At 38.8% G+C, this 26,315-nt stretch overlaps 1 protein-coding gene across 5 annotated transcripts; it reads right to left on the reverse strand.

Moving 5' to 3' along the window:
• Positions 1 to 592: 592 nt before the first annotated feature.
• Positions 593 to 26,027, reverse strand: TLR2 (toll like receptor 2). 5 transcript variants are annotated; one of them, XM_012448522.2, is made up of 3 exons: positions 25,532 to 25,612; positions 21,415 to 21,740; positions 593 to 6,073 (listed from the first exon to the last, which is right to left on the reverse strand). In XM_012448522.2, exon 3 carries the CDS (start codon positions 6,055 to 6,057, stop codon positions 3,703 to 3,705), a length of 2,355 nt encoding a protein of 784 aa, XP_012303945.2. In that variant the 5' UTR covers positions 6,058 to 6,073; positions 21,415 to 21,740; positions 25,532 to 25,612; the 3' UTR covers positions 593 to 3,702. The 5 variants fall into 5 exon arrangements, with proteins under 5 accessions (XP_012303945.2, XP_012303944.2, XP_064239869.1 ...); XM_012448521.2 differs by lacking the exon at positions 21,415 to 21,740 and adding an exon at positions 21,786 to 21,892 and having other exon boundaries at positions 25,532 to 25,590; XM_064383799.1 differs by lacking the exon at positions 21,415 to 21,740 and adding an exon at positions 21,786 to 21,926 and having other exon boundaries at positions 25,532 to 25,588.
• Between the last annotated feature and the right edge of the window lie 288 nt (positions 26,028 to 26,315).

The following is a 26,315-nucleotide window of genomic DNA, read 5'->3' on the forward strand; positions in this document are numbered from 1 at the left end:
TTTTTGCCTGTAGCTGTGATTTTTCAGGCAGGCTGCTTCTCTGAAGACTAGCCTTAGCTGTCTACCCAAATGATTTTTCATTTTCTCCTCTCTCATTATGATTGATTCACCATCCAGATTATAGAATTTTTAATTGTTTATTTCTGGACTCCAAAAACATTCCAGTAGTTCAATACTTACTACATAGTAGGCATATTCAAAGGGTAGGGAGATAAAACAAGATTCTTGAGCTTATAGTCTATTGACAAATAAAAGACTTCACATTTGGATAAAGCACTAATAAAAAATTAGTTTTTCTTCTGTTAAACAAAAAAGGAAACTTTAAATTGATCTCTAATTTAGTTTCCACTTACCTTTTATGTATAGCCACAATGGTAGCTTTTAGAACCACTTAGAACTCTGGGTAAATAAGCCAGTATTTATCTGCATGGGATTCACAATGACCCTCAGAGTTCAGCAATGTCAGATAATCACTAAATGCCTAAAAAAAAAAATGAAGATGCCATTTTCTTTATACAGTTTAAGAATTTACAATCTAATCCCAGTTTTGTAAAGTAGTATGTAAATATACACTGAAAAAAGATTGGAGAGTGTTATGGCTAATACTAGGTGTCAACTCAATCGGATTGAAGGACGCCTGGATAGCTAGTATTGTTTCTGGTGTGTCTGTGAGGGTGTTGCCAGAGGTGATTAACATTGGAGTCAGTGGACTGGATGAGGAAGACCCATCCTTAATGTGAATAGGCACCACATCAGCTCAGGTGATCTGCCCACTTTGGCCTACCAAAGTGCTGGGATTCCATGAGCCACCAGGCCCAGCCTAAAGATTACTTTTTAAAGATTATTTTAAATCTATCGATTAACTATGAAGCTATTTCAGTTGCTATTTTAAGTTCTTGAAATTAAACACAGATCAAATCAATGTTAAATCTACCTTGTTCTCATAATTAACATGGTGCTTAATGTAGGAAACAGAGAAGTAAAGCAGAAAGTCCGTTATTGTGTTTAGCGTCTGTGGAATCTCAAGTTTCCTTCTTCTAAACATGTTCATTTTTTTTTTCTTTTTTGTTTTGTTTTGTTTTGAGACAGTGTCTTGCTTTGTCACCCAGGCCAGGGTGCAGTGGTACAATCACAGCTCACTGCAGCCTGGACCTCCTGGGCTCGGATGATCCTCCCACCTCAGCCTCCCAAGTAGCTGGGACCACAGGCACACACCATCATGCCCGGCTAATAGTTTGTATTTTTTGGTAGAGACAGGGTTTTGCCATGTTGCCCAGGCTGTTCTCCAACTCCTGGGCTCAGGAAGTCCTCCTGCCTCAACCTCCCAAAGTGCTGGGATTATGCTGGGCCTGATTCTTTTTTAGACTGGCTACTCTTTCCTCCATAACACTCTCCTGGGAGTTCGTGTGAAACAGAAGCAGCCCTATGTGAGTTCCCAAAGGATTGAAGCTTGTTCTGCACTTATTGAGCATATTTCTTTGGGGTATTTTTCTGCAAAGAGCAAGGTCCCTTATATCCCTGCTAGTATCCATAACAGAAAAATACCCATTTACAAGCCATAATATGTAAGGGAATGAAATCTCTTCTTGGAAAATAATAATAATAATGGCTAACATCTACTACAGACATCCCCTCATCCCACACATGAACCCATGGTGCCCATTCTCTTGGGCATGGTACTCTTGCCCTCCTCACCCCTCGAGAGAGAATGCGAGCCAAGGAGCTTAGGCCTATGGTTTACTTACATTCCTACCTTTCATACTCTCAGTATCTTAGGATATAGAGATCTTCATCCCTATTTTAAAGACAGAAAAACTTTTTGGGTCATGTCAAGTGACTTGCCAAAGATTACATATCTACTAACCCAAGTCTTTCTGACTCCAGTGGCCAATTAACCACATAAACCCAGTTCTCGTTGAGAATTGAGCAGGGGTAAAAGGAGGCTCACTTCCTTTCACATGTTCCCAGATTAAGAAGAAAGTCACGCAGAATCAGCAAATACGTCTTAGCAAAGTATGGTGCATCAAAATTTAATGGGTGCTATTATTATACCTAGATTGCAAAATTAACATAATACTATCTATCTTTAAATTATTGTGTATTAAACTATTTTTGAGTCATTATGAGGAACCTCTAGGTATATATTTGCTTAAAAATCTATTTAGCTCACATGTACTTTTTAAAGGCGGAAAAGGAGGAAAGGGCAGGCCTTTTTAGAATTAAAAACAAAACTTTTCAAAGAAGGAAAAAGCAACAAAATGCAGGGGAAACAGACTAAAAACAGGAACTGAGAGCCAACGTGACTGGACAATAACTAGAACTCAAAAGGTAGTTAGAGGCTGAGGAAGACCAGAGTTCGGGTGTGGGAGGTGTCTTTCAAATTCTCCTAAACTGAGTATTTATTTATGTTAATAGTTTTGTTAAATTACAGGAATACATAATTTACCGTATCTTGTGCTATATACTCACTCCCTCAAGTAACTATGGCTGGAGAGACCTATCAAGTAGCCAGAAAGACAGCTCCAGATCACATGAAAATACACCCTCTAGGTATTTCTCATCCTGTAAAGTTTAATAGGAAACACACAGCACTTTTTTCTAGTAATAGCAACAAGTTTGGGGAAGTGCCCCAAATACTTTGCCTTGTTGCTCTTGAGAACAGTTGCACAGAGAAGTGACAGCTGGGTGGGACAGAGAATGCTCTTTGTGGCCACAGAGGAATCTCTTAGCAGAAAGAAAGAATAACACAGTTATTGAGAATCTTAAGTTCATCTGTGCTATTTCCTAATGAACTAAGCCAATTGCTACAGTGACAGTTGGCCCTCTATGTCTGTGGGTTCCACATCCACGAAGTCAACCAACTACAGATCAAAAGTATATTTAAAAAATTTTTTAAATAAAAAATAACAATACAACACTCAAAATAATACAGATAAAAAGACAGTACGACAACTATTTACATAGTATTTACGTTGTATTAGGTATCACAAGTAATCTAGAGATGATTTAAAGTATACAGGAGGATGTACATAGGTTTTATGCAAATATTATGCCACTCTTGAGGGACTTGAGCATCTATGAATTTTGATATCCATGAAGATCCTGCAACCAACTCCCCCGGATACCAAGGGAGGACTATATTCAGATATCAATAATAGACTTATGATCACAGTTATCACATAGAAGAAAACCCAAAAACCAATTTTTAATTCTGGCACATTTTTATAAAACAGCACTCTAGACAAAATTTGAAGTTTTGTAGTTTTAGTAAGCAAGTCCTCAAATGACAGTACGTCCATGTAGTTTTTTATTAGTATTATTATACTTTAAGTTCTGGGGTACATGTGCAGAATGTGCAAGTTTGTTACATATACATGTGCCACGGTGGTTTGCTGCATCCATCACCCCGTTAACTACATTAGGTATCTCTCCTAATGCTATCCCTCCCCTAGCCTCCCACCCACTGACAGGCCCCTGTGTATGTGATGTTCCCCTCCCTGTGTCTGTGTTCTCATTGTTCAACTCCCACTTACGAGTGAGAACATGTGGTGTTTGGTTTTCTGTTCTTGTGTTAGTTTGCTGAGAATGATGGTTTCCAGCTTCATCCATGTAGTTTTTATATAATTATGTCTGAATGAACTTAATTACAACTAATGGTATAAAGACTCCAACTAGTCAAAGACTGGCCTTAAATGTAGGAACCTAGGACTTTATCGCAGCTCTCAGATTTACCCAAAACCCTTCCTGCTGGGCCTCGTCTGTGGGCCACTCGAGGTAGGTCTTGGTGTTCATTATCTTCCGTAGCTTGCAGAAGCGCTGGGGAATGGCTTTTTTCTCAATGGGCTCCAGAAGAACAAGAATGGCAGCATCATTGTTCTCATCAAAAAGACGGAAATGGGAGAAGTCCAGTTCATACTTGCACCACTCACTCTTCACAAAGTTTTCAGAAAGTACAAATACAGTTTTGTGGCTCTTTTCAATGGAGTCAATGATATTGTCAATGATCCACTTGCCAGGAATGAAGTCTCGCTTATGAAGACACAACTTGAAGGGGGGATCGAAGTTCTCCAGCTCCTGGACCATAAGGTTCTCCACCCAGTAGGCATCCCGCTCACTATAAGAAACAAACACATCATAGCAGATGTCCCTGCTGGGAGCTTTCCTGGGCTTCCTTTTGGCCTGGAGCCAGGCCCACATCATTTTCATGTACCACAGGCCATGGAAACGGTGGCACAGAAACACTGTGAGCAGGATCAGCAGGAACAGGGCACAGCACATACCAGACACTAGTGCCACCCTGTGGCATTCTGACACCGAGAGGCGGACATCCTGAACCCGTTGACCACGCACGTGGGATGGAGAGTCACACAGGTAGTTTTCTGGCCAATCGATCAGAACTTTGGCCAATGCTTGCTGCTTCTGAGTGAAGGAGAGGAATTCGCAGGAGCAAATGAAATTATTGCCACCAGCTTCCAAAGTCTTCAGTGTGTGAAAAGAGTCAAGTTGCTCCTTAGAAAACATATTTATTGTATTCCTACTGATTTTCAACACTAGTAACACAGGTAAGAGGGAGGCATCTGGTAGAATCGCCAACTTATTTCTGGAAATATAAAGTTCTTTGAGTTGCGGCAAATGCAAAGAAAATAAATTGAGATTGTTGTTGCTAACATCTAAAATTTCCAGTGTCTTGGGAATGCAGCCTGTTACACTGTGTATTCGCGTGCTGGATAAGTTCAAATATTTCATCTTTTCTGGCCACTGACAAGTTTCAGGCATAGAATGAAAACTATTCTTACTGACATCAAGGTTGGTCAAGTTTTTCAGAGTAAGCAAAGTCTTTCCGGTCTCTTCCAATGATGCCAAGTGATTTTGCCTTAAAATTAAAGTTCGTAGAGAGGGCCAGGCATCCTTACAGGCTGAATTTTTCAACTGTTCTTCAACCATCAAATTTTCACTGAGATCCAAGTATTCTAATGATTTTAAATGTTGTGAAAGTGAACAAGGAACCAGAAAAACTTTACTGTTTTCTACTGTAATTCTTTTAACTCTTTCTGTGAGTGAATATAAAGTACTCAGATCATAAAATAGGTAAAACTGTGGAATATGCAGCCTCCGGACTGTAAACGTCTCCACTTTACCTGGATCTATAGCTCTGTCATTATCAGGTGCTCTAAAATTACCAATTCCATTAAGGGTACAGTCATCAAACTCTAATTCTAACAGTCCAGAAATCTGATTCAAAAGTTTCAGGACCTGAAACAAACTTTCATCGGTGATTTTGACATTTCTAAATGTAAACTTTTTAATCAATGAATTTGTTTCACCAGTGGATAGTTCTGAAAAATGGAAAGTGTCCAAATCAGTATCTTGCAGTTCCAAATAGTCCACGGAACTTGTAATATCTACGAAAATCTCCAGCAGTAAAATATGCTGCTTCATATGAAGGACTAGATGACTTACGTTCTGAATTGACTTCAAACTTTTTGGGTCATAACTCTGTAGATTTGAAGCCTCAATCTCAAGTTCCTCAAGGAAGGTAAGTCCAGCAAAATCTTTTCTTTGAATCTTAGTGAAGGTGTCCATATTTCCTACTCTCAGGATTCGCAATTTTGTGAGATGAGAAAAAAGAGATGTTTCCCCAAGGATTTTGTAAGGATTTTCCAGTAAGTTTAAGAATGTCAAAGAAGAAAGAGGCTTGAACCAGGAGGATGATAAATTAGATAAGTAATTATAGGATAAGTCTAAATGTTCAAGACTGCCAAGGGAAGAAAAAGAATCTTCCTCTATTCTGTTAATTCCATTGGATGTTAGCACCAGAGTCTGGAGGTTCACACACTTCTGTAGGTCACTGTTGCTAATGTAGGTGATCCTGTTGTTAGACAGGTCAAGGCTTTTTACAGCTGCTGTGAGCCCTGAGGGAATGGAGTTTAAAGATCCTGAGCTGCCCTTGCAGATACCATTGTGGTCACAAGACAGAGATGCCTGATTGGAGGATTCTTCCTTGGAGAGGCTGATGATGGCGCCCAAGGCCCATACCATCCACAAAGTATGTGGCATTGTCCAGTGATTCAATCTATAGATAAAAGAGGTTCAAATGAGTCATTGTGTTTGACAGCATATCATAATTCTAATTTTTGAGAAATATTTTCTAGGCATAACACACACACACAGAGAGAGAGAGAGAGAGAGAGAGAATAAGAGATGAGAGAGAGAATAACAGATGAATGGAACATATGAATGGGGATAAAAAATGAGTTCCCTGATACATTCAGCAACACTAACACAGATATACAACCACTGTGCAGTACTTAAAATCACAACCATCTGGAAATATAGAGCAAGACTCAATAAACATGTATTAGAAGAACGAGTAAATCAATGAATGGAGGAATAAGCAATCAAGCCTTTTAAGAAATGGGCTAAGCTTAACCATATGGATTTACAATCACCTTTTTCTGCACTTCAAAATTTCTTAACATTTAAGCATTTCTTTTCTCTGCTTCAGTGACCCCCATGATTCAAAGAGAGCTCAGAGAACCAAATCATAGCTGTCATTCACTGAAAGAAACTCCAGAAGTATGCTTTGGCACCAAAAGAAAAAAGTTGCATGTGCGTCGACCTGCCTGGCACCTATCACTAGTAGGCAGGAGGGGTGTTGGAAACTCCAGGCAGACCAAGGTGGTTTGCTGGGTTGAAGGAGACTCACACCATCAGAACCCTATCTTCCCGCCTAGAAGTAAATGCAGAAAACAGTGTTTAAGTCTGGATGGGCCATTCAGATGAATGTGGGGGGAATAAAACTATCTGCACCACAACTGCTAGTTTACTTGTAACCATAAATCCAACAACTTTCTCTTTGCCCACCTTCTGGGCCCTATATCATTCTTTAGCTCTATTCAGCTACCCCATTGTTGCATTTGTATGCCTTTGTCTGTATTTTCACAGTGTACTAACTATACAAAAATTTAAAAAGAATATTTATCCCCAAGAACAAAACTTTATGGGTAAAACTAATTCCCCACATTCACAGAATCTGAGAGATTATAAAGGCCTGACCTGTACAATTTATGGTCACAGAGAATTAAAACATAAGGATGGTTGGTTTAGGAATCTAAATGCTGTTGGAGCCAGAATTTTTATGTTTACACCGAAACCACTGCTTTGCATTCCGTCCTCTTTTTTAAAAAAATAATTAGGTCATACCATGCATATTTATTCTGTATTTTCTTTTTTTCCTTAGCTTTATTAAGGTATAATTGGTATACAAAAAAACACACAATTTGTATACATTATGTATACATATATATGTATACACTCATGGTGTCATCATCACAATCCAGGAAATAAACATATCCATCATCTCCAAAAGGTTCTGCCACTCTCTGGTTGCCTTTTCACTTTCATAATGGAATCTTTTTGTCTTAGTCTATTAGTGCTTCCGTAACAAAATATCAGAGACCAGGTAATTTATAAAGAACAGAAATTTATTTCTTATAGCTCTGAAAGGCTAAGATCAAGGCACCTGCACTGGTGTCTGGTGAGGGCTTCTCTCTCCTTCCAAGATGATGCCTTGTTGCTGTGTCCTCCCATGAGGGCAAGAGCGCACTACCTTCAATCTCAAGCCCTTTTATAAGGATGCTAATCCCATACATGAGGAAAGAGCCCTATGACTTAGGCACTTCCCAAAGGTCACACCTCTTAATACTTAGTTTTAGGATTAGTACTGTTACAATGGGGATTAAGTTTCAATATGAATTTTGGAGGAGAAACCACTATTCAAATTATAGTGCTTTTGATAAACAGATGTTCTTATATTTTATATATTTTTAATAGTTTTGTGACCTATTTTTAAAATATATCCTATATTTTCTTAAAGATGTTCTCTTTGTTATTTTCTAAAATCTTTATTGCTTTGCCTTTCACTTTTAGATCTATAATCTACCTGTGGTTGATATTTGAGGTAGCAGAAGGATTCACTTTTTTCTAAGAAGGATGTTCGATTAAGCTATCCTTTAAAGATCATCTTGGGGAAATAATCAACAATATTTTCTTTGTCAATAGCCACACGTCCATATAGGGGTGGATCTTGTTTCAGTGCTTTATTCTGATCCGATGTTTATTTGTCTATCCCTATATCAGCAACAAACCATATTGAATGTATAATATATCTCAATATCTAGGCAATAGATGTATCTCAAATGTATGTATCAATATCTAAGGGCTAAACATTTAATAGAGTTTCTTCTTCTTCTTCAAATATGTTCTTCTTCCTCCTTGTTCTTCTTCAAATGTGTCTTGGTTATTCTTGCCCCTTTGAATAGTATTACAAATGGCAGAGTCAGCTTGTCAGTTTCAAAAAACAAAGCCCGTTGAGTTTTTAATTGGCAATATATTGAATCTACAGAACAATTTGGGAACTATTAACATCATTACAGTACTGAATCTTCCAATCCATGAGCACAACAGATCTCTCCATTTATTTAGGACTTCTTTAACTTATCACAATAGTATTTTATGGTTTTTGTGTAAAATTCTTGAGCATATTTTGTGAGCTTTATTCCTATTTGTTACTTTTAAAACATTTAAAATAGTTTTACACATTTATATATGTGACATGGTTTGGATGTTTGTCCCCTCCAAATCTCACATTGAAATATGATCCTCAGTGTTGAAGGTAGCACCTGGTGGGAAGTGTTTGGGTCATGAGGGTGTAACCCTCATGAATGGCTTGGTGCACTCTTCATGGTAATAAGTTAGTTCTCACTCTGTTAGTTCACAGGAGATCAGTTTGTTTAAAAAGACTCTGGGACCTCCCCCTTCACTCTTGCTCCCTCCCTCTCACTCCCTCTCTCTCTCTCTCTCCATATGACATGCCTGATCCCCCTTCTTCCACCATGAGTAAAAACTTTCTAAGGTCAAGTCGATGCTAGTGCTATGCTTGTACAGCCTGCAGAACCATAAGTCAAATAAACCTCTTTTCTTTATAAATTACCCAGCCTCAGGTATCCCCTTATAGCAATGCAAAACAGTCTAATATAATATGGCATATATGTATATGTAGATGCTCAATAAAATTCTGTATACTGACCATGCATTGAGCAAGCTTGCTAAATTAACTTGGTAATTCTAATAGTTTGTGGATTCTTTTTATTTTCTGTATCCCCAATCATCATCAAGACATCATGATGGTTTTCTTCTTTCCAACTTTTATACCTTTATTTCATTTTCCTTATAACAGATTCCTCTATGGAAGTACAATAGGATGTATTAGCTATTATACACAGTGTCCCCTATCACCACCCCACCCACTATGAACCAACTGATAGCTCAAGGCAATCCTGTTATCTAAAGAAACTTCAGCAAAAGAATTTAGAGAACTTCATTAGTCAACTTTTATAGCCTTTGCAGTAGAGTCAGTTGTAGCAGCTACTGTTTGAAAGGGATTTCTCATCATAATTTACATTTATTCCAAGCCAGGGAAGGAGTATTTGAATAAAAGATGCCCATTTAGAGGGATTCGCACCTGCTGGCAAGTTCCTTTTTATGCCATAGTGCAAATTAAGATGTACAGAGCAATGTCAAGTTTCCAGTTGGCTATGGAAATTTAACATTGCTCTATACCTCCTAATTTGCACTATGGCATAAAAAGAAACAGTGACAGTGGTACTGTTAGAATCCCTAATCCACACTGACCTCTAATTTCCTACCAACTGGGTCATGGGGTTGCCTATGCCTATGATTGATAGTTAAATCCTTCATAGATAAAAATATATGCTGGAGGGGCACAACAGACAGTTCCCTGTGGGACACTGTGTACTACAGGGGTCTTCAATGGGGAAGTAGTAGTAGTATTTATTCAAGGCTCCACTATTAATTATCATCAATGGAGACTACCAACAATTAGAGAATTACAGTTATGAATTTTACAGACTATCTAATTATCTCCCCTTTTGGTTTTCTTCTTCAGTTTCCGGAATAATTTAACTGTAAAATCTCTCCTATACATTTTGTCTACTGAAGCTTTAAACACGAAATCTGAATATGTGACTCAAAAAGCCTAAACCTATAGAAAGACCAGATGTGCAATTTGAACCAGCAGTCACACTTGGAATATCAATAAAATTTGTTATAGAGTGAATTAGAAGATCTTTAAAACATGTAAGTATTTCATTCAACATGACATATCCAGCATTCACTTAAGTTTCCTGCAGAAACTATCAATTGTGAAATCCTAACCACACCATTATCTTGCGATGTATAAGAAAGACAGCAAAAGGTAAAAAGGAAAAGGAACAATGGTTTTATGACAGAAGAGAAATCCTAATTCATGACCTTGAGAACGCTATCTACATCTAGGACGTCATCTGCTCTGGGAAGAAACCCCCCTGGCCAGTTTTACCTTCAGATCTCTAATAGGTTTCTCAAGCATCTCGAGGAACGCTCTTGAATTGAGAGATGTGGACCCAAGATCAAGGCCCTCAAGTTTTGCCATAGTGTGGATGGTGAGAAGAATATGATATAGTCCCTTCCCAGAGAGTTCAAGGATAGTCTTTCTCTGATGTCATTTCCAAAAGATCTAATCCTTGGATTCTAGATCAGATTGGTTATTCTCATTTGGTGAATCCTGAAAGTCTTATTTTTTACCTGATGAAAATACACTTTGGCATAATGCATTAAAGCCTTGCAATAATTAGTCATGTCAGAGTTTATAAGAGTAGGAGCTATATGAGGTTTTATTATTAGGGGCATAGGTCTTTCAGTAACTATTTCATAAAAAGGGTTAATTTATGTTATCCAATAGGAGTAAATCTGACGGCCATCAAAGCCAATAGTAATACCTTTGGCCAACGCAATCAATACGTCAAGCTAACTTTGCCAATTTCAGTTGTAAATTACCATTTGTCCCTTTGACCTTCCCAGAAGATTGAAAATCATGGGGACAATAGTAATGCCATTGTGCTTGCAATACTTTATTTAACTGTTTTATAACTTGTCCAGTGAAATGCGCACCTCTGTCACTGGAGATTTCTCCAGGAACACCCCATTAAGAAAGCATGTTTTCTACTAACCTTTTAGCTGTTGTCACAACATTGGCCTTCATGCATGGGAAAGCTTCTATCCAACCAGGGAACATACATATTATTACAAGAACATTTTGGTTCCCAATGAGGCAAGTGAATGAAATACATCTGCAAATGTTCAAATAGTCCAATAGATGGTAGAAATGTATCAACCGAGGTTTTCATTATCTTACAAAAATTGTGGATTTGACAAGCCAAATATTGATTATAAGCCATTTTAGCAATTTTAGAACATTCATAACACCAATATTGTTTCATAATTTCATGTTATCTATTCTGTGATGAGTCATGGAGTACAGAACTTTTAATAATGGAAGCTATATGAACTCAGAAAGGACCAGGTAGCTGTCTCATCCATGAGGCCACATTTAACACTGAATTTACATCCTTTTAAATAACAGTTTTGTTTCTCCAATTCAGATGCATGATGCTGTTCATTTAAATAGGTTATCATAGATAATTTGATTCAGATAAATCTTATAATATTCTTTCAGATTGTATATCTTAACAATTTCAGTACTGGCTGACTTAGCATGAAAATCTGCCAAAGCATTTCCTTATTATTCAGTTAATTCTTATTCTGCTTAATGTTGGGTTGGCAGTTTTCTGAACCAATCCTTTCTTTACTAGAGTTCTGGAAGTTCTTATCCAGTCCAGCAGTATGATCTTAAAGTTATCAGAAACCTGTATTTGTCAGAGTTCTTTCCGTTAATCTTTTAAAAGAACATGTCAGGGTTTTTGTTTGATTGTTTATAGGTCCACACACTTTATATAATTGTTTTTCATGGCGTCCAGAAAGTACCAGAGCAAAACAAGTAACTCTTTGTAGATGACAAGGCTTAAAATGGACTTAAAGATATGATGAGAGGGAGGGGAGCACTATACACTGGGGTCTGTTGCAGGGGGGGGGACAGCGGTTGGGGGGGAGTTGGGGAGAGATAGCATGGGGAGAAATGCCAGATGTAGGTGAAGGGGAGGAAGGCAGCAAATCACGCTGCCACGTATGCACCTATGCAACAACCTTGCATGTTTTTCACATGTACCCCAAAACCTAAAATGCAATTAAAAAAAAAAAAGATATGATGAGAGTTCACAATAATGAAATTGATAAGGAAATTGTATTAACATATAATATTTCATAACTAGAATTTTGGCTGATAGTGCTATACCACAACTATCTGGTTTCTATGAATTTCATATAATTTCTGAAGCACATGTTAATAACATACCCATACAATATGACTTACAGAAAGTTCAGCATCACTTCTTATTTGGCAATGCTTCTCATGCAATTTAACATATCAAATAAGCCTAATTAGTTTAACATCTCTCTTTTTTTATCAGGAGAGAAAACAATTTATTTTGAGATATTCCAGAAGCCCATCTAGAAGCTTCCAAAGTTTGTTCAAGGTCAAAAGATTTTAATTTAGAATTTGATTTCAAGAAGTCAAAAGTATCAAAAGGTTTAAAATATTTGATTAAAACAGGATCACAGTTCCCTATGAAATAATATTTATTCATTTTACTAGAGTGAATGGTAAAAGACTTCAAAGGCAAATACAGAAAGCCACATAATTATAGAAACTCTTGCTCTTTTAATAAGGTGAACTTAGGTCTCTGAGGCAGTCAAAGATCCAATAAAGACAACATGAAACAATAAATTATCTGAATAAAACATAGATTCTTCATTTCCTAGGCCAATTACTTAACAGGTAAAGAAAAATCTTTCAATTTCTTATTAAGAGCAGACCAATACTCCAAGAAAACCTTGTTGTTTTAACATAGAGGACAAATTTCTAGTTCTGTATCAGTATGTTTTTGATATTAATGCTCAATTTAAAAAAACATAATTATCTTCAAATCTTAGCTAGATCATATATAAAATTCCCTTCCCAGGATTCCTGTCCCACAACCTTCTACAACTTTCTTATATCCATTCAGTTTTTGTTCTATACTTTTTCTCTTTCTCATTGTGTTAATAACCAGGCATTCTACTTTAGGACAAATTTTATTTTTTCCTTAACAAAACAAAACATCCCCTCATACTTTACAGCTTTTCTTACCCAAAACACATCTTCTTTTTAGAGTTTTTTTCCCTTATCACTTCAGGTAATTCTAGTACCATATATTAATATTTTTTTTCATAGATGGGTCATGCTGTGTTGCCCCAGCTAGTCTCAAACTCCTGGCCTTAAGCAATCAACCTGCCTCAGCTTCCCACAGTGCTGGGATTACTTTATCCTTAGTAACTTTAACTTCTAGTGAAAACTAGAAAGCAAACAATTGTGAACTGTCACACCAGCATTCTGTACATTGACATATCTATGAACTGTAATTTCTAGAAGCATGTGCCTTCTCATAGTATAATTTTTCAATGTGACAGAAAATATGTTTAGTAACAGACCCAACTATCTTTAGTCTCTCTGTAATAAGAAGCTGTAGGAGATGCAAAATTTTCTCTCTATCCTCTTAGGTTTTTTTAGCTAAGCCTGAAAATTAAATTGTTGTTTGTACAGATATCCCTGAGCCTCAACTTTCTACCTCTGATGATAACATCTTTAAAACTTTCTGGTATAGGAAGAGCATCTTTAATATGGAAATTTTAGCTCATATCTATTTAACTCAGTTGTTTTTAATAATTATGCTGTAGTCCTCATCAAAATGAGATATTAGCTAGCCATCATCTTAAATAATTTTTTTGCTAACAAATTTTACAATCTACAAATAAAATGAGCTCATTTTACTAGTAAACCTATGTAGAAAAAGTTGTACATCTGTATCATAATTATTGCCAACAACTCTGAAGACATGCCTGCTTTAATCAAACCAACAAACTATAACTAGTCTTTATTTACTGAATACTATCCCAGATCACATGAACTTGAAAAACATTTTGAGTTAGTTTCTAAGATATTAAGAAATAATTTATATAAGCACTTGTTTTTCTATATTTTAATTTAATTTTTATTTATTTACTTTTAATATTTTTAGAGACGAGATCTCTCCCTGTCACCCAGGTTGGAGTACAGTGGTATGACCATAGCTCACTGAAGCTTTGAACTCCTGGGCTCAAGTGATCCTCCCGAGTAGCTAGGACTACAGGTTTGAACCACCATACCCAGATAATTTGTTTTTTGTAGATATGGGGTCTTGCTACGTTGCCCAAGCTGGTCTCAAACTGCTGGCCTCAAGTGATCCTCCTACCTCAGCGTCCCAAAGTGCTGGGATTATAAGGTGTGAGCCACCATAGCTGGACTTTTCTTTAAGCCAATTAAATAAAGCTCTTCTATAATTTAATTTTGGCAATACCATCCAGAGATAGAAAAATTTCACACAGATATAAACATACAGACAGAATTGGATCTTATAGATTCCATTCTAAAATTTTAATCATATGCCAGGCACGGTAACATAAAACTCAATAGTTTACAAAATATTTAGATCCAAATTATGTTTCTGGCAGCTAGAACAAGTTAAGATTACTTTCTCAGTTGGCTAAAGGTTTTTAATAATATTTGTGGAAAAGACTTTTAAGATTTTTTCATTTACCCAATTTACAGACCTCTTTTTTCTTCTTCTTCCAATGAGTTATCTTCCCTACATTTGCATTTTAAAGGAGTAGCTATCTGTACCTGGTGAAGACAGGGTAGAAAATTTTTATCCCAAAGTGAGAGAACTTAGACTTCAGGTTTAAATACCATTATCTGCCTGAACAAAGAAGGAAGAGTATAAGTAAAGACCCAGTTCTGACAAGATGGCCAGGAAAAGTACCTCAAACAAAGATCAGATTTGTTATGTAAATTTAAGACAATGCCTTCTCCATTCTCTAGTGGCTTAGTCCTCCTTTTTGTCCTGGTGCAAAGACAGAGACACCCTTGCAAGTTGAGATTCTCTCTATAGATGTAAGTTTCTCTTACAAAGTTGTCTCAAAAGAACCAGCTGAAAATAAGCCTTATACAAGACAGGCATATTTTTGTAGGCTAATTCAACTAAATCAGCAGTTTCCCAACCCAGCTTTTGTTTTTTAAATTAGATTACTGAGTTCAAGGCAGAGCTCGCTAAGATCAGGACAAGCAGCTTTTATGTCTGGACTCATCATGGATACTTCTAATCTTACATAGTCAGAGACTGGTTCATCCTTTTTTTGTTTTGTTTTCAAGGTTAAATGACAGATCAATTAGTTTTGTTTTGTTTTTTCCCAGTGAAAAGTTGGGAGCATAGCAATGAGAAGTGGGCACAGTTGGATGGTACATAGTTAGCAGTGATTTGATAAAAGGGGTTTCAGTTGACTGAGACGTTCCCCTGGATGAGGCAGGATTGGATAGAGAAAACAGAGAGAACTACATCTTAGAAATGATTTTTCTGAAAATGGTCCAAATGTCAATTGGGCAAGTTCAGACACAAGAACCTTTTGGACTTGATTTTAAAGCCCCACTATGTAAATTTTCTTTTTCTCTGAGGGACTGGTTGATTATTCTTCTGGGAGTCAAGCCTTGGGAGCTTCTTCTAATGGAGAAACATTCCAGCCAGAGAGAGTGTGGATCCATCAAAAAGCTGAAGTAAGAGTGGACTTTTTTTCCCCAAGGTCCTAGTTGTTTACAATAAAAGCAGACATCCATGGTAAAAGGTTTAAAACATACATGAGGTTGGAGGCAGAGCAAGATGGCCAAATAGAAGCTTCTAGTGATCATCCTCCCCACAGAAATACAAAATTGAACAACTATTCACATAAAAATGCACCCTCTTAAGAGTCAAAAATCAGATGAGTGATCAGAGTAACTGGTTTTAACTTCATATCACTGAAAGAGACACTGAAGAGGGTAGGAAAGACAGTCTTGAGTCACCTATACCACTCTTCCCCAATCCTCAGCAGCAGCTGCATGGTGCAGAGAGACAATCTGTGTGCTTGGGGAGAGAGCACAGTGACTGTGGGACTCTGCATTGTAACTCAGTGCTGCCCTGTCACAGCAGAAAGCAACACAGAGCAGAATCTAGCCAGTGCCTATGGAGACAGCATTTAGACCAGCCATAGCCAGGTAAATAATAATAATCTATCCTAGTAGTTAGAACTTGAGTCCTAGAAAACGTTGCCACCACAGGCTACCATGCTCTAGGGTTCTAAATAAACTTGAAAAGTAGTCTAGACCACAAGGACTGCAATTCCTAGGCAAGTCCTGGTACTGTGCTGGGCTCCAAGTGAATGGACCTGGAGTGCACATGACCTAGTGAAACACCAGCCAGGGCGGCCAAAAGAGTGCTTTCAGCTCCTCTCCTCCAACCCCCGTTACAGCAGCTGACAGCTCCAAAGAGACTCCTTCCATCTGCTCAAGAAGAGGAGAAGGAAGATTAAAGGGGACTTTGTCTTATAGCATGGGTACCAGCTTGGTGACAGTGGGGTAGAACACCAACCAGGCTCCTGAGGTCCCTAATTCCAGGCATTAGCTCTTGGACAGCATTTCTGAACCTGCCCTGAGCCAAATGGGAACTCTGCCCTTAAGGGAGAGACTCAGGTCTGGCAGCATTTACCACAAGCTAACTAAAGAACTCTTGGCCCTTGAGTGAACATGAGCAACAGCCAGGCAGTAGTCACCATATGCCTGGGGCAATAATGGCGGTGGGGAGAGAGTCCTCTGCTTGAGGAAAGGGGAGGGAAGAACTGGAAGGACTTTTTCTTGTGGCTTGAATGCCAGCTTAGCCAGAGTAGGATAGAGCACCAGGTAGATCACTAAAGTTTCCAACTCCAGGCACTGACTCTTGGATGGGATCTCTGGACTTGCCCAGGGCCCAGGGGAACTTGCCACCCTGAATGGAAGGATGCAAGCCTTCTGGCCTTGCCATCTACTGACTGTAGAGCCCTGGAGCCTTGAGGGAGCATAAGCAGTAGCCAGGCAGTCATCACCATGGGCCTGGGGTGAGACCCAGTGCTGTGCTGGCTTTGGGTCTAATCCAGCACACTCCCAGTGGTGGTGGCCACAGGGGTGCTTGTGTCACTCATCCACCAGCTCCAGGAAGCTCAGCACAGAGAAACTCCATTTGTTTAGGGGAAAGTAAGGGAAGAGAACACCAATCTCTACCTGGTAATCCCAGGGAATTCTCCCAGATCTTACAGAAAACCATCAAGGTGATATCTCTGTGAGTCTGTAAGGATCACAGTGCTACTTGGCTCAAGATGCCCCCTAATGCAGATATGGCTGTGGTGACCAAAAGCTTAGGTCACAATACCCAAGTCCCTTTGAATACCTGGAAAGCCTTCCCAAGAAGGATGGGTACAAACAAGCCCAGACTGTGAAGACTACAATAAAAACCATTCAATTTCCAGACACCAACAAACATCAACAAGCATCAAGACCATCTAGGAACACAAGACTTCACCAAACAAACTAAATAATGCACCAGTGACCAATCCTGTATAGACAGAAATACATGACCTTTCAGACAGAGAATTCAGAAGAACTGTTTTCAAGATAACACAGAGAAAACATTTAGAATCCTATCAGGTATATTTAACAGGGACATAGAAATAATTAAAAGGAATCAAGCAGAAATTCTGGAGCTGAAAAATTAAAGTGACATACTGAAGAATGCATCAGAGTCTCTTAACAGTGAACTAATCAAGCAGAAGTGAGAATTGGTGAGCTTGAAGATAGGCTATTTGAAAATACAAAGTCAGAGGAGACAAAAGAAGAAGAATACAAAAGAATGAAGCATGTCTACAAGACCTAGAAAATAGCCTCCAAAGGCCAAATCTAAGTAAGAGTTATTGATCTTAAAGAGGAGGTAGATCTCTCTACCTTGAGGTAGAAAGTTTATTCAAAGGGATAATAACAGAGAGTTTCCCAAACCTAGAGAAAGATATCAATATTCACATACAAGAAACTTATAGAACACCAGGTTGTTTTAATTAAAAAAAGACTACCTCAAGACATTTAATAATGAAACACCCAAAGATCAAGGATAAAGAAAAGATCCTGGCCGAGCATGGTGGCTCACACCTTTAATCCCAACACTTTGGGAGCCCGAGGCAGGTGGATCACGAGGTCAGAAGTTCAAGACCAGCCTGGCCAACATGGTGAAATCCTGTCTCTACTAAAAATATAAAAATTCGCCAGGCATGATGGCAGGCACCTATAATCCCAGCTACTCAGGAGGCTAAGGCAGGACAATCATTTGAACCCAAGAGGCGGAGGCTGCAGTGAGCTAAGACCACGCCACTTGCACTCCAGCCTGGTGACCATGAGACTCTGTCTAAAAAACAAAAGGATCTTAAAAAGCAGCAAGAGAAGAAACAGATAATATACAAAGGCGCTCCAGTACATCTAGTGAAGACTTCTCAATGGAAACCTTACATGCCAGGAGAAATAGCATGACACATTTAAGGTGCCCAAGGAAAATTACTTTCATCCTAGCATAGTTTATGCAGCAAAAATATCCTTCAAACATGAAGGAGAAATAAGACTTTCCCAGACAAACAAAAACAAAGATTTCATCAACACTAGCCCTGTCCTATAAGAAATGCTAGAGAGGTCTTCAGTCTGAAAGAAAAGGATGTTAATGAGTAATAAGAAATCATCAGAAGGTACAAAACTCACTGGTAATAATAAGTACACAGCAAAACAGAATATTATAACACTGTAATTGTGATATGTAAACTACTCATATAATGAGGAAAAAGACTAAAAGATGAATCTATCAAAAATAACAACTGAAATGACTTTTTAAGACACAGACTGTACAATAAGATATAAACAGTAATAACACAAAGTTTAAAAGGGAGGATTAAATTACAGTACAGAGTTTTATTAGTTTTCTCTGTTATTTGTTTGCTTGTTTATGTAATCAGTGTTAAGTTGTCATCAGTTTAAAATAATGAGTTATATTATTTGCAAACCTCATGGTAACCATGAATAAAAAAAACTTACAATAGATACACACACAAAAAAAGCAAGGACACAAGGATGGTTTAACATATGCAAATAAATCAATGTGATACATCAGATCAACAGAATGAAAGATTAAAAACCATATGATCCTTTCAACTGGCAATGAAAAAGCATTTGATAAAATTCAACATCACTTCATGACAAAAAGCGCAAAAAACTGTGTATAAAAGGAACATGCCTCAACATAATAAAGCCATATATGACAGACTTACAGCTAGTATCATACTGAACAGGGAAAATCTGAAAGCCTTTCCTCTGAGATCTGGACATGAAAAGGATCCCCACCTTCACCACTGTTATTCAACATAATACTGAAAGTCCTAGCTAGAGCTATCAGACAAGAGAAAGAAATAAAGAGTATCCAAATTGCAAAGGAAGAAGTCAAGTTATCCTTTTTTGCAGATGATATGATTGTATATTTGGAAAATCATAGACTCCACCAAACAGCAATTAGAACTGATAACAAATTCAGTGAAATCATAGTATACAAAATCAACATACAAAAATCAGTAGTATTTCTACATGCCAGCAGTGAACAATCTGAAAAAGAAATCAGGATAGTAATCTCATTTACATTAGCTACAAATAAAATATCTAGGAATAAACTCAACCAAAGGAGTAAAAGATCTCTACAATGAAAACTATAAACACGGATGTAAGAAACTGAAGAGGACACCAAAAAATGGAAAGATATTCCATGTTCGTGGATTGAAAAAAATCAATGTCATTAAAATGTCCCTACTACCCAAAGCAATGTATAGATTTAATGCAGTCCCTATCAAAATACCAATGACATTCTTCACAGAAATATGTTAATAAAATATAATCCTAAAATTTACATGAAACCAAAAAAGACCCAGAATAGCCAGAGCTATTCTGAGCAAAAAGAACAAAACTGGAGGAATCACATCATCTGACTTCAAATTATACTACTGAGCTAAAGTAACTAAAACAGCATGGTACTGGCATAAAAACAGACACACAGAACAATGGAACAGAATAGAAAACCTAGAAACAAATCCATACATCTACAGTGAATTCATTTTCAATAAATGTATCAAGAACATACACTGCAGAAAGGACAGTCTCTTCAATAAATGGTGCTGGGAAAAATAGATATCCGTATGCAGAAGAAACTAGACCCCTGTATCTTGCCATATAAAAAAAAATTTAAAATAGATTAAAGACTTTAAGACCTCAAAGTATGAAACTATTAAAAGAAAACATTGGGAAAACTCTCCAGGACATTGGTCTGGGCAAAGATTTCTTAAGTAATACCCCACAAGCAAGCCAACCAAAGCAAAAATGAACAAAAGGGATTACATCAAGTTAAAAAGTTTCTGCATAGTAAATCAAATAATCAACAAAGTGCAGAGACAATACACAGAATGGGAGAGAAAATATTCACAGACTATCCACTGAAAAGGAATTAATAACCGGAATATATAAGGAGCTCAAATAACTCAGTAAGAAAAAAATCTAATAATCCAATTTTTTAAATGGGCAAAAGATCTAAAGAGACATTTCTCAAAAGAAGGCATACAAATGGCAAACAGATATACGAAAATATGCTCAACATCACTGATCATCAGAGAAATGCTAATCAAAACTACAGTGAGATATCATTTCACCCCAGTTAAAATGGCTTTTATCCAAAAGATGGGCAATAAAAATGCTGCAAGGATATGGATAAAAGGGAACTCTTGTACACTGTTGGTGGGAATGTAAATTAGTACAACCACTGTGGAGAACAATTTGGAGGTTCCTCAAAGAACTAATAACAGAGCTACCATATGATCCAGTAATCCCACTGGTAGGTATATACCCAAAAGAAAGGAAATCAATCTATCAAGGAGATATCTGCACTCTTATGTTTAGTGCTGCACTATTCACAGTAGCCAAGATTTAGAAGGAACCCAAGTGTCCATCTACAGATGAATGGATAAAGAAATGTGGTATACATATACAATGGGGTACTATTCAACCATAAGAAAGAATGAGATCCTGTCATAAAACATGGATGGAACTGGAGGACATTCTGTTAAGTGAAATACAGCAGGCACAGAAAGACAAACATCCCATGTTTTCACTTACAAATTAAGACAACTGAACTCATGGAGCGAGAACATAGAATGATGGTTACCAGAGGCTGGGAAGTGTAGTTGTAGGTCCAGGGGGATTGGAATGGTTAATGGGTACACAAATACAGTTAGATAGAGTGTATAAGATTCATTATTTGATAGCAAAACAGGGTGACTACAGTCAGCAGTAATTTATTGTATATTTTATAACTAAAAGAGTTTAATTGGATTGTTTATAACACAAAGAAAGGATAAATGCTTGAGGTAATGGATACCCCTTTTACCGTGATGTTATTAGTATGCATTGCATGCCTGTTTCAAAATATGTGCCTGTTTGCCTTTAGGGGCTTTTCTTCTTTGTCCACTGTAATTCTAAGTTATCTTTAATAAGGCTCACACATTTCTCTAGAAAAGCACAGGTTCTTCGTCCACAATTCTTATAAATGAAATCGGCTGGAGTTGCAGATGGAGGAGTTGTACATTCCTTAAATCCAGATAAGCCCAAGATTCCCTCTCTTCTAGTAATGTTATCTACTGGAGGCCTCCTAATGCACCAATCCAGTTTCAGTTTCTTCATTGAATCCAATCCAATCCTGGAGCCAATCCAGTCAAAAAATTGTTCAAATAAAGTCGGAGAGCTGAAAATACAAATGTATGGCACTCAAGTCTGAGCAGGAACTTACCCACAACTACCAGTTGCAGTGAAAGAGCAATGAGCACAATGAGCCCCACAGGTGCCTTCACTTGGTCACTAAGAGCTCCTAAGGTCACTACAGGTCTCCTTTGGATCCTGCTTGTAACACCAAAAACTGTTAAAAGAGAAACTTCAGACAAATTAAATTTGACAGAGTTTATTTTAGCAAAAAATGATTCATGAATCAGGCAGCACTCAGCTTCACAAAAGTTTCAGAGAGCTCCACTCAGCAGTGTGAGCAGTGAGCTTTTATAGGCCAAACACAAGAGCACAGTAATCACCTGATTGGCTTCAGCTAGGAGTCCGCCTTATTTGGGCATGGTGTAATAGGCATTTGCCCCGTTTGGGCATAGTCTGATCAGTCGGCTGCCTGTGATTGGCTAAAGCTTGGCTATTTATGATTGGTGAAAATTTGGCTATTAATTCCAAAAAAAGACTCCTAATTAAGGTTTCAGTTTGTTTATGTATTGTACTAAGTTAAGTTGCAGTTTATTTTTTAAGAACTCGAAGTTTAGAGACAGTCTCAGGATAATGGCCTCTTGCTTATGTCATTTAACAAGAGAGGTCCTCAGTTTTATTCCTTAGATGAGTTATTTTTACCTGCTTTCTTTTATGTGTGCCAGAGGTTTGTCATTTTATTTGCATTTTCAAAAAACCAACTTCCAACGTGATAGATCCTCTATTTTCTAGTTCATTATTTTCTATACTTACATTATTATTTCCCCTGTCTTGCTTTCTCTGGATTTATTTTACTATTCCTTTTCTAATTTTTGAGGTGTCTGCTTGCTCATTCATTTTTAGTCATTCTTCATTTCTAATATATGCACTTAAAGTTATAAATCTTACTTTAAGCAGTTTACGTGCATCTGACAAGTTTTCATATATAATTTTTTCCATAATTCATTCAAAACATTTTCTGATTTCATTCTGATTATTTTTTGACCCATGGGTTATTTTTAAATGTATTCATTAATTTCCAAATATATGGGAATTTTCTATAACTTTTTATGTTCCTTTCTACTTTAATTGCCTTATGGTCAGAAGACATATTCTGTATGATTTAAATTCTTTAAGATGTATTGCAGTTTATGAGCCAGTATATGGTCAGATTTTTTTTTTTTTTTTTTTTTTGTATTTTTAGTAGAGATGGGGTTTCACCATGTTGGCAAGGGTGGTCTTGATCTCTTGACCTCATGATCGGCCCCTCTCGGCCTCCCATAGCGCTGGAATTACAGGCGTGAGCAACAGCGCCCAGCCAGTATAAGATTAGATTTTAAGTATGTTCTGCAATTTCAGCAGCTGTTGGAAACAGTATAGGTTTCTTATGTCAACTACCCTGTGGTGTTCACATTGTCTTTATCCTTACTGATCTTTTGTCTGTTTTTTCTATCACTACTGAGAGGCGTATGATAAAATCTCCCACTATGATTGTGGATTTTTCTATGAATTTTCTATTTTTCTATATTTTTCTAGTTCTGTCAATTTGGCTCTATTCTTTTTCTATTTCCTTGTTTCTTAATGTTGTGTTACAGGTACTTAGAAATTCAGAATTTTTATCTCTTCTCAGTGAAAACTTTAACCTAGTGAAATGTTTATCTACAGTTATAATTTTTTTGCCTTATTCTATTTTGTCTAATAGTAATATTGCCACAACAGCTTTCTTTTGACAAATGGTTGCATCTGTTCACTTTATTCCTTTTAGTATCCATAAATGTGTCTCTTGTAAACAGTATATGATTGACTGTTGGACTGTTTTGAAGTCTAATCTGACAATATTAGTCTGATTATCATAAAAAATTTAGTTTTTCTCATTTAATTACTGATGTATTAAGTTGCATTTGATATAATTACTGATATTGTGGGCTTTAAAGTAATTGAACTGTTGCTATGGTTTGAATGTGTGCCCCAAAGCTTATGAATTGGAAATTCATACACATTCATAAGCAACAGTGTTGAGAGGTGGGATTAAGAGGTGATTAGGTCATGAAGGCTCCACCCTCATACATGGATTAATGTTATTACCAATGGAGCAGGTTACTGTGAGAATGAGTTTGTTATAAAAGTAAGTTCTGTCCTCTCTTGCTCTCTCTCACCACGTGATGCCTTCCATCATGTCAGAATGTAGCCAGAGGACCCTTACCAGATGCAGCCCTTCAATCTTGGACGTCACAGGCTCCAGAACAATGAGTCCATAAATTTCTGTTCTTTGTAAATCACCCAGTCTCAGTTATTTGTTACAGCAGCACAAAAGAGACTATGACAACTATGTACTTTATTCTTGTCCCATTTGTTTTACGTTCTGTTGTCTCTCTTTTCTTGCCTTCTTTTAAATTTGGGGATATTCCATTAGATTTTTTTTCTCTCCTCTGTTAGTTTCAATACAACTGTACAAAAAAAATTAGCTGATAGCTTACAAACTCCCAAAACATGCTGTCAACTTCTGGCAGTTTTTGTAAAATGAGTACATTATAAAGAACTTAAAGATGCAAAATTTTTTTTGCTTAGAACAGGAAGAAACTTTAAAATGTTGGTGAATAAATCATTTTCCAATAGTTTCCGCTCTTGCTTTTGTTATTTGTTTTGTTTTTGTGGATTTGTTTGCTTGTTTCTGTCTGTCCCTTCAAGTCAGGCCACCCTATCTACCGGTTACTCTGGTTAAAATCTTAATAACAGAGTCAATAGATTAAAATCATCTCAGCAGACTGACTTGTTCACACCCGGAAAAATTATTCTCCTCTTTCTTTCCCCTCATCTATCACCTCCAATCACCTCTTTCTCTCTTTTTCTCTCTCTTTCAAACAGGAAAAAAGCCTTTCCTGGCTTGCATTTAAGCTCTAAACACAAGTTCTTATTTATGGAAATTGAAGAAGCTGTAAAGGGCACTTCAAAGCACTTGAAGAACTCGACTTTGCTTAAACACTCTAAGTTGTTTTCTATTCAGAGACCTAACTCACATATCCTAAGAACGAAGGAACGCAGAGGTGGGGTGAAACCTGCCAGGGAGCAGAGACCAGACTTCGGGTTAGGGAGCCAGGGTCCTGGACAGACCAATAGCACGCAACCTTTCCCATCTCTGGGCCACAGTGACCGATACCCAAGCTCCGTCCTAGCAGTAACCAGCGAGCAGGGACACACCCCTGCGAGACGCTAGCATTCAACTTCACTGGCTCCTTAAAGCCTTTACCCAATCCTAGTCACCCACGCTCCGAGCCAAGAGGGCCCAGGAGGCGGGGAAAGTGACCCTACCAGGAATGAGCGAAGCGGGAGGCCCGGGCCGGGGCCACCGCCCACCTGGGCCTCCCTCCCGAGGGAAGTGGCAGCTGGCGGCCCGGAGCCCCAGCGTAAACTTCCCGCGGCGACCAGCAAGACTGAAAGGGCGCTCGGCCCAGCCACAGCCCATTGGCACTGCGCGAGCGGGGTCCCACCATGGGATCCCCAGGACCCGCGAACTCCCTTTCCGTGTGGCCCCTGCTTCTCCCGAGGGCCGACCAGAGCCGGCTTCGCTGGCGTCCACATTCCCGCGCTGGGCCGCGCAGAGAAGCACCGGCGTCCCGGGGGCCTGGCGCGCTCACCGCCGTCCCCTCCCGGACAGGAGCGAGGGGCCCAGGTGCAGCCGCGCGGGAGCCCGGGGTCCCCGGAGCCCGTGACCGGACTGCAGCTCCCCTCCGACCCTACCCGACCCGACCCCAGGAAGGGGCGCAGAGAGACCCCGCGAGCGGGGCGCGCACGACGTACCTGGGACGACCCCGAGCCGCAGCCAGGCTGCGCTTTCTCGCTACCTCCGAGCCCGCCTGCCCGAGACTGGGAAGTAGGCAAAAGGGAAAGTCCGCGCGGCCTGGCTCCCCCTCCTTCTGTGGCGCGGGAACCGCCCCTTCCACTGGGCACGCGCTGCCCCGCAGCGGGAGGAAACACTGGACCTCGCGCCGCACTCCATGGGGGTGGCCCAGAGCGAGCCCCCCGGCACGCTCCCGCCGGGGACTGCAAATGAGGCTGCGTCAGGCCGGAGGCGGGTCCTGCCCGGACCGCTGCCCCGGGCTAGGCTGGGTCGAAGGAGAGAGCTGGGGGCTTGGCGGAGGTTCCGGGTCGGGGGAAAAGCGAATTGAGAAGCTAGAGGCGCCCCGCGTGGGATTGGCAACCACAGGGAAGGCTAAGTGCCCACCAGTATTTTCTTGAAGCCTCCGGCATCCCGAATCTCACATCACCTGAAACATACCGCCTTTAAACTCCGCTCCTGATGCTTCTCCATCCGTGGAAGCCCGAACTCACGCTCATGAATCACGCTTCTCCTTTCAACACTCTGTTCACCTGCCAGTACATCTCCAGGGTCCACTTCCAGAAGTCTATGCTCTCCTGCATTTAAATAGGTTCACCAGTCATCCTCCAGACTAACACAGAACGATTTTGCCTAAGGTTTGCCTAAGGGAACAGATAAGGACAGCCCCGGATTTTTTTTTTTTTTTTTTTTTTGAGACGGAGTATCGCTCTGTCTCCAGGCTGGAGTGCAGTGGTGCGATCTCGG

The sequence above is a fragment of the Aotus nancymaae genome, unplaced genomic scaffold (assembly GCF_030222135.1).
Source record: "Aotus nancymaae isolate 86718 unplaced genomic scaffold, 86718_ANA_hifiasm-v0.15.2.pri h1tg000033l, whole genome shotgun sequence".
Classification (NCBI taxonomy): Eukaryota; Metazoa; Chordata; class Mammalia; order Primates; family Aotidae; genus Aotus; species Aotus nancymaae.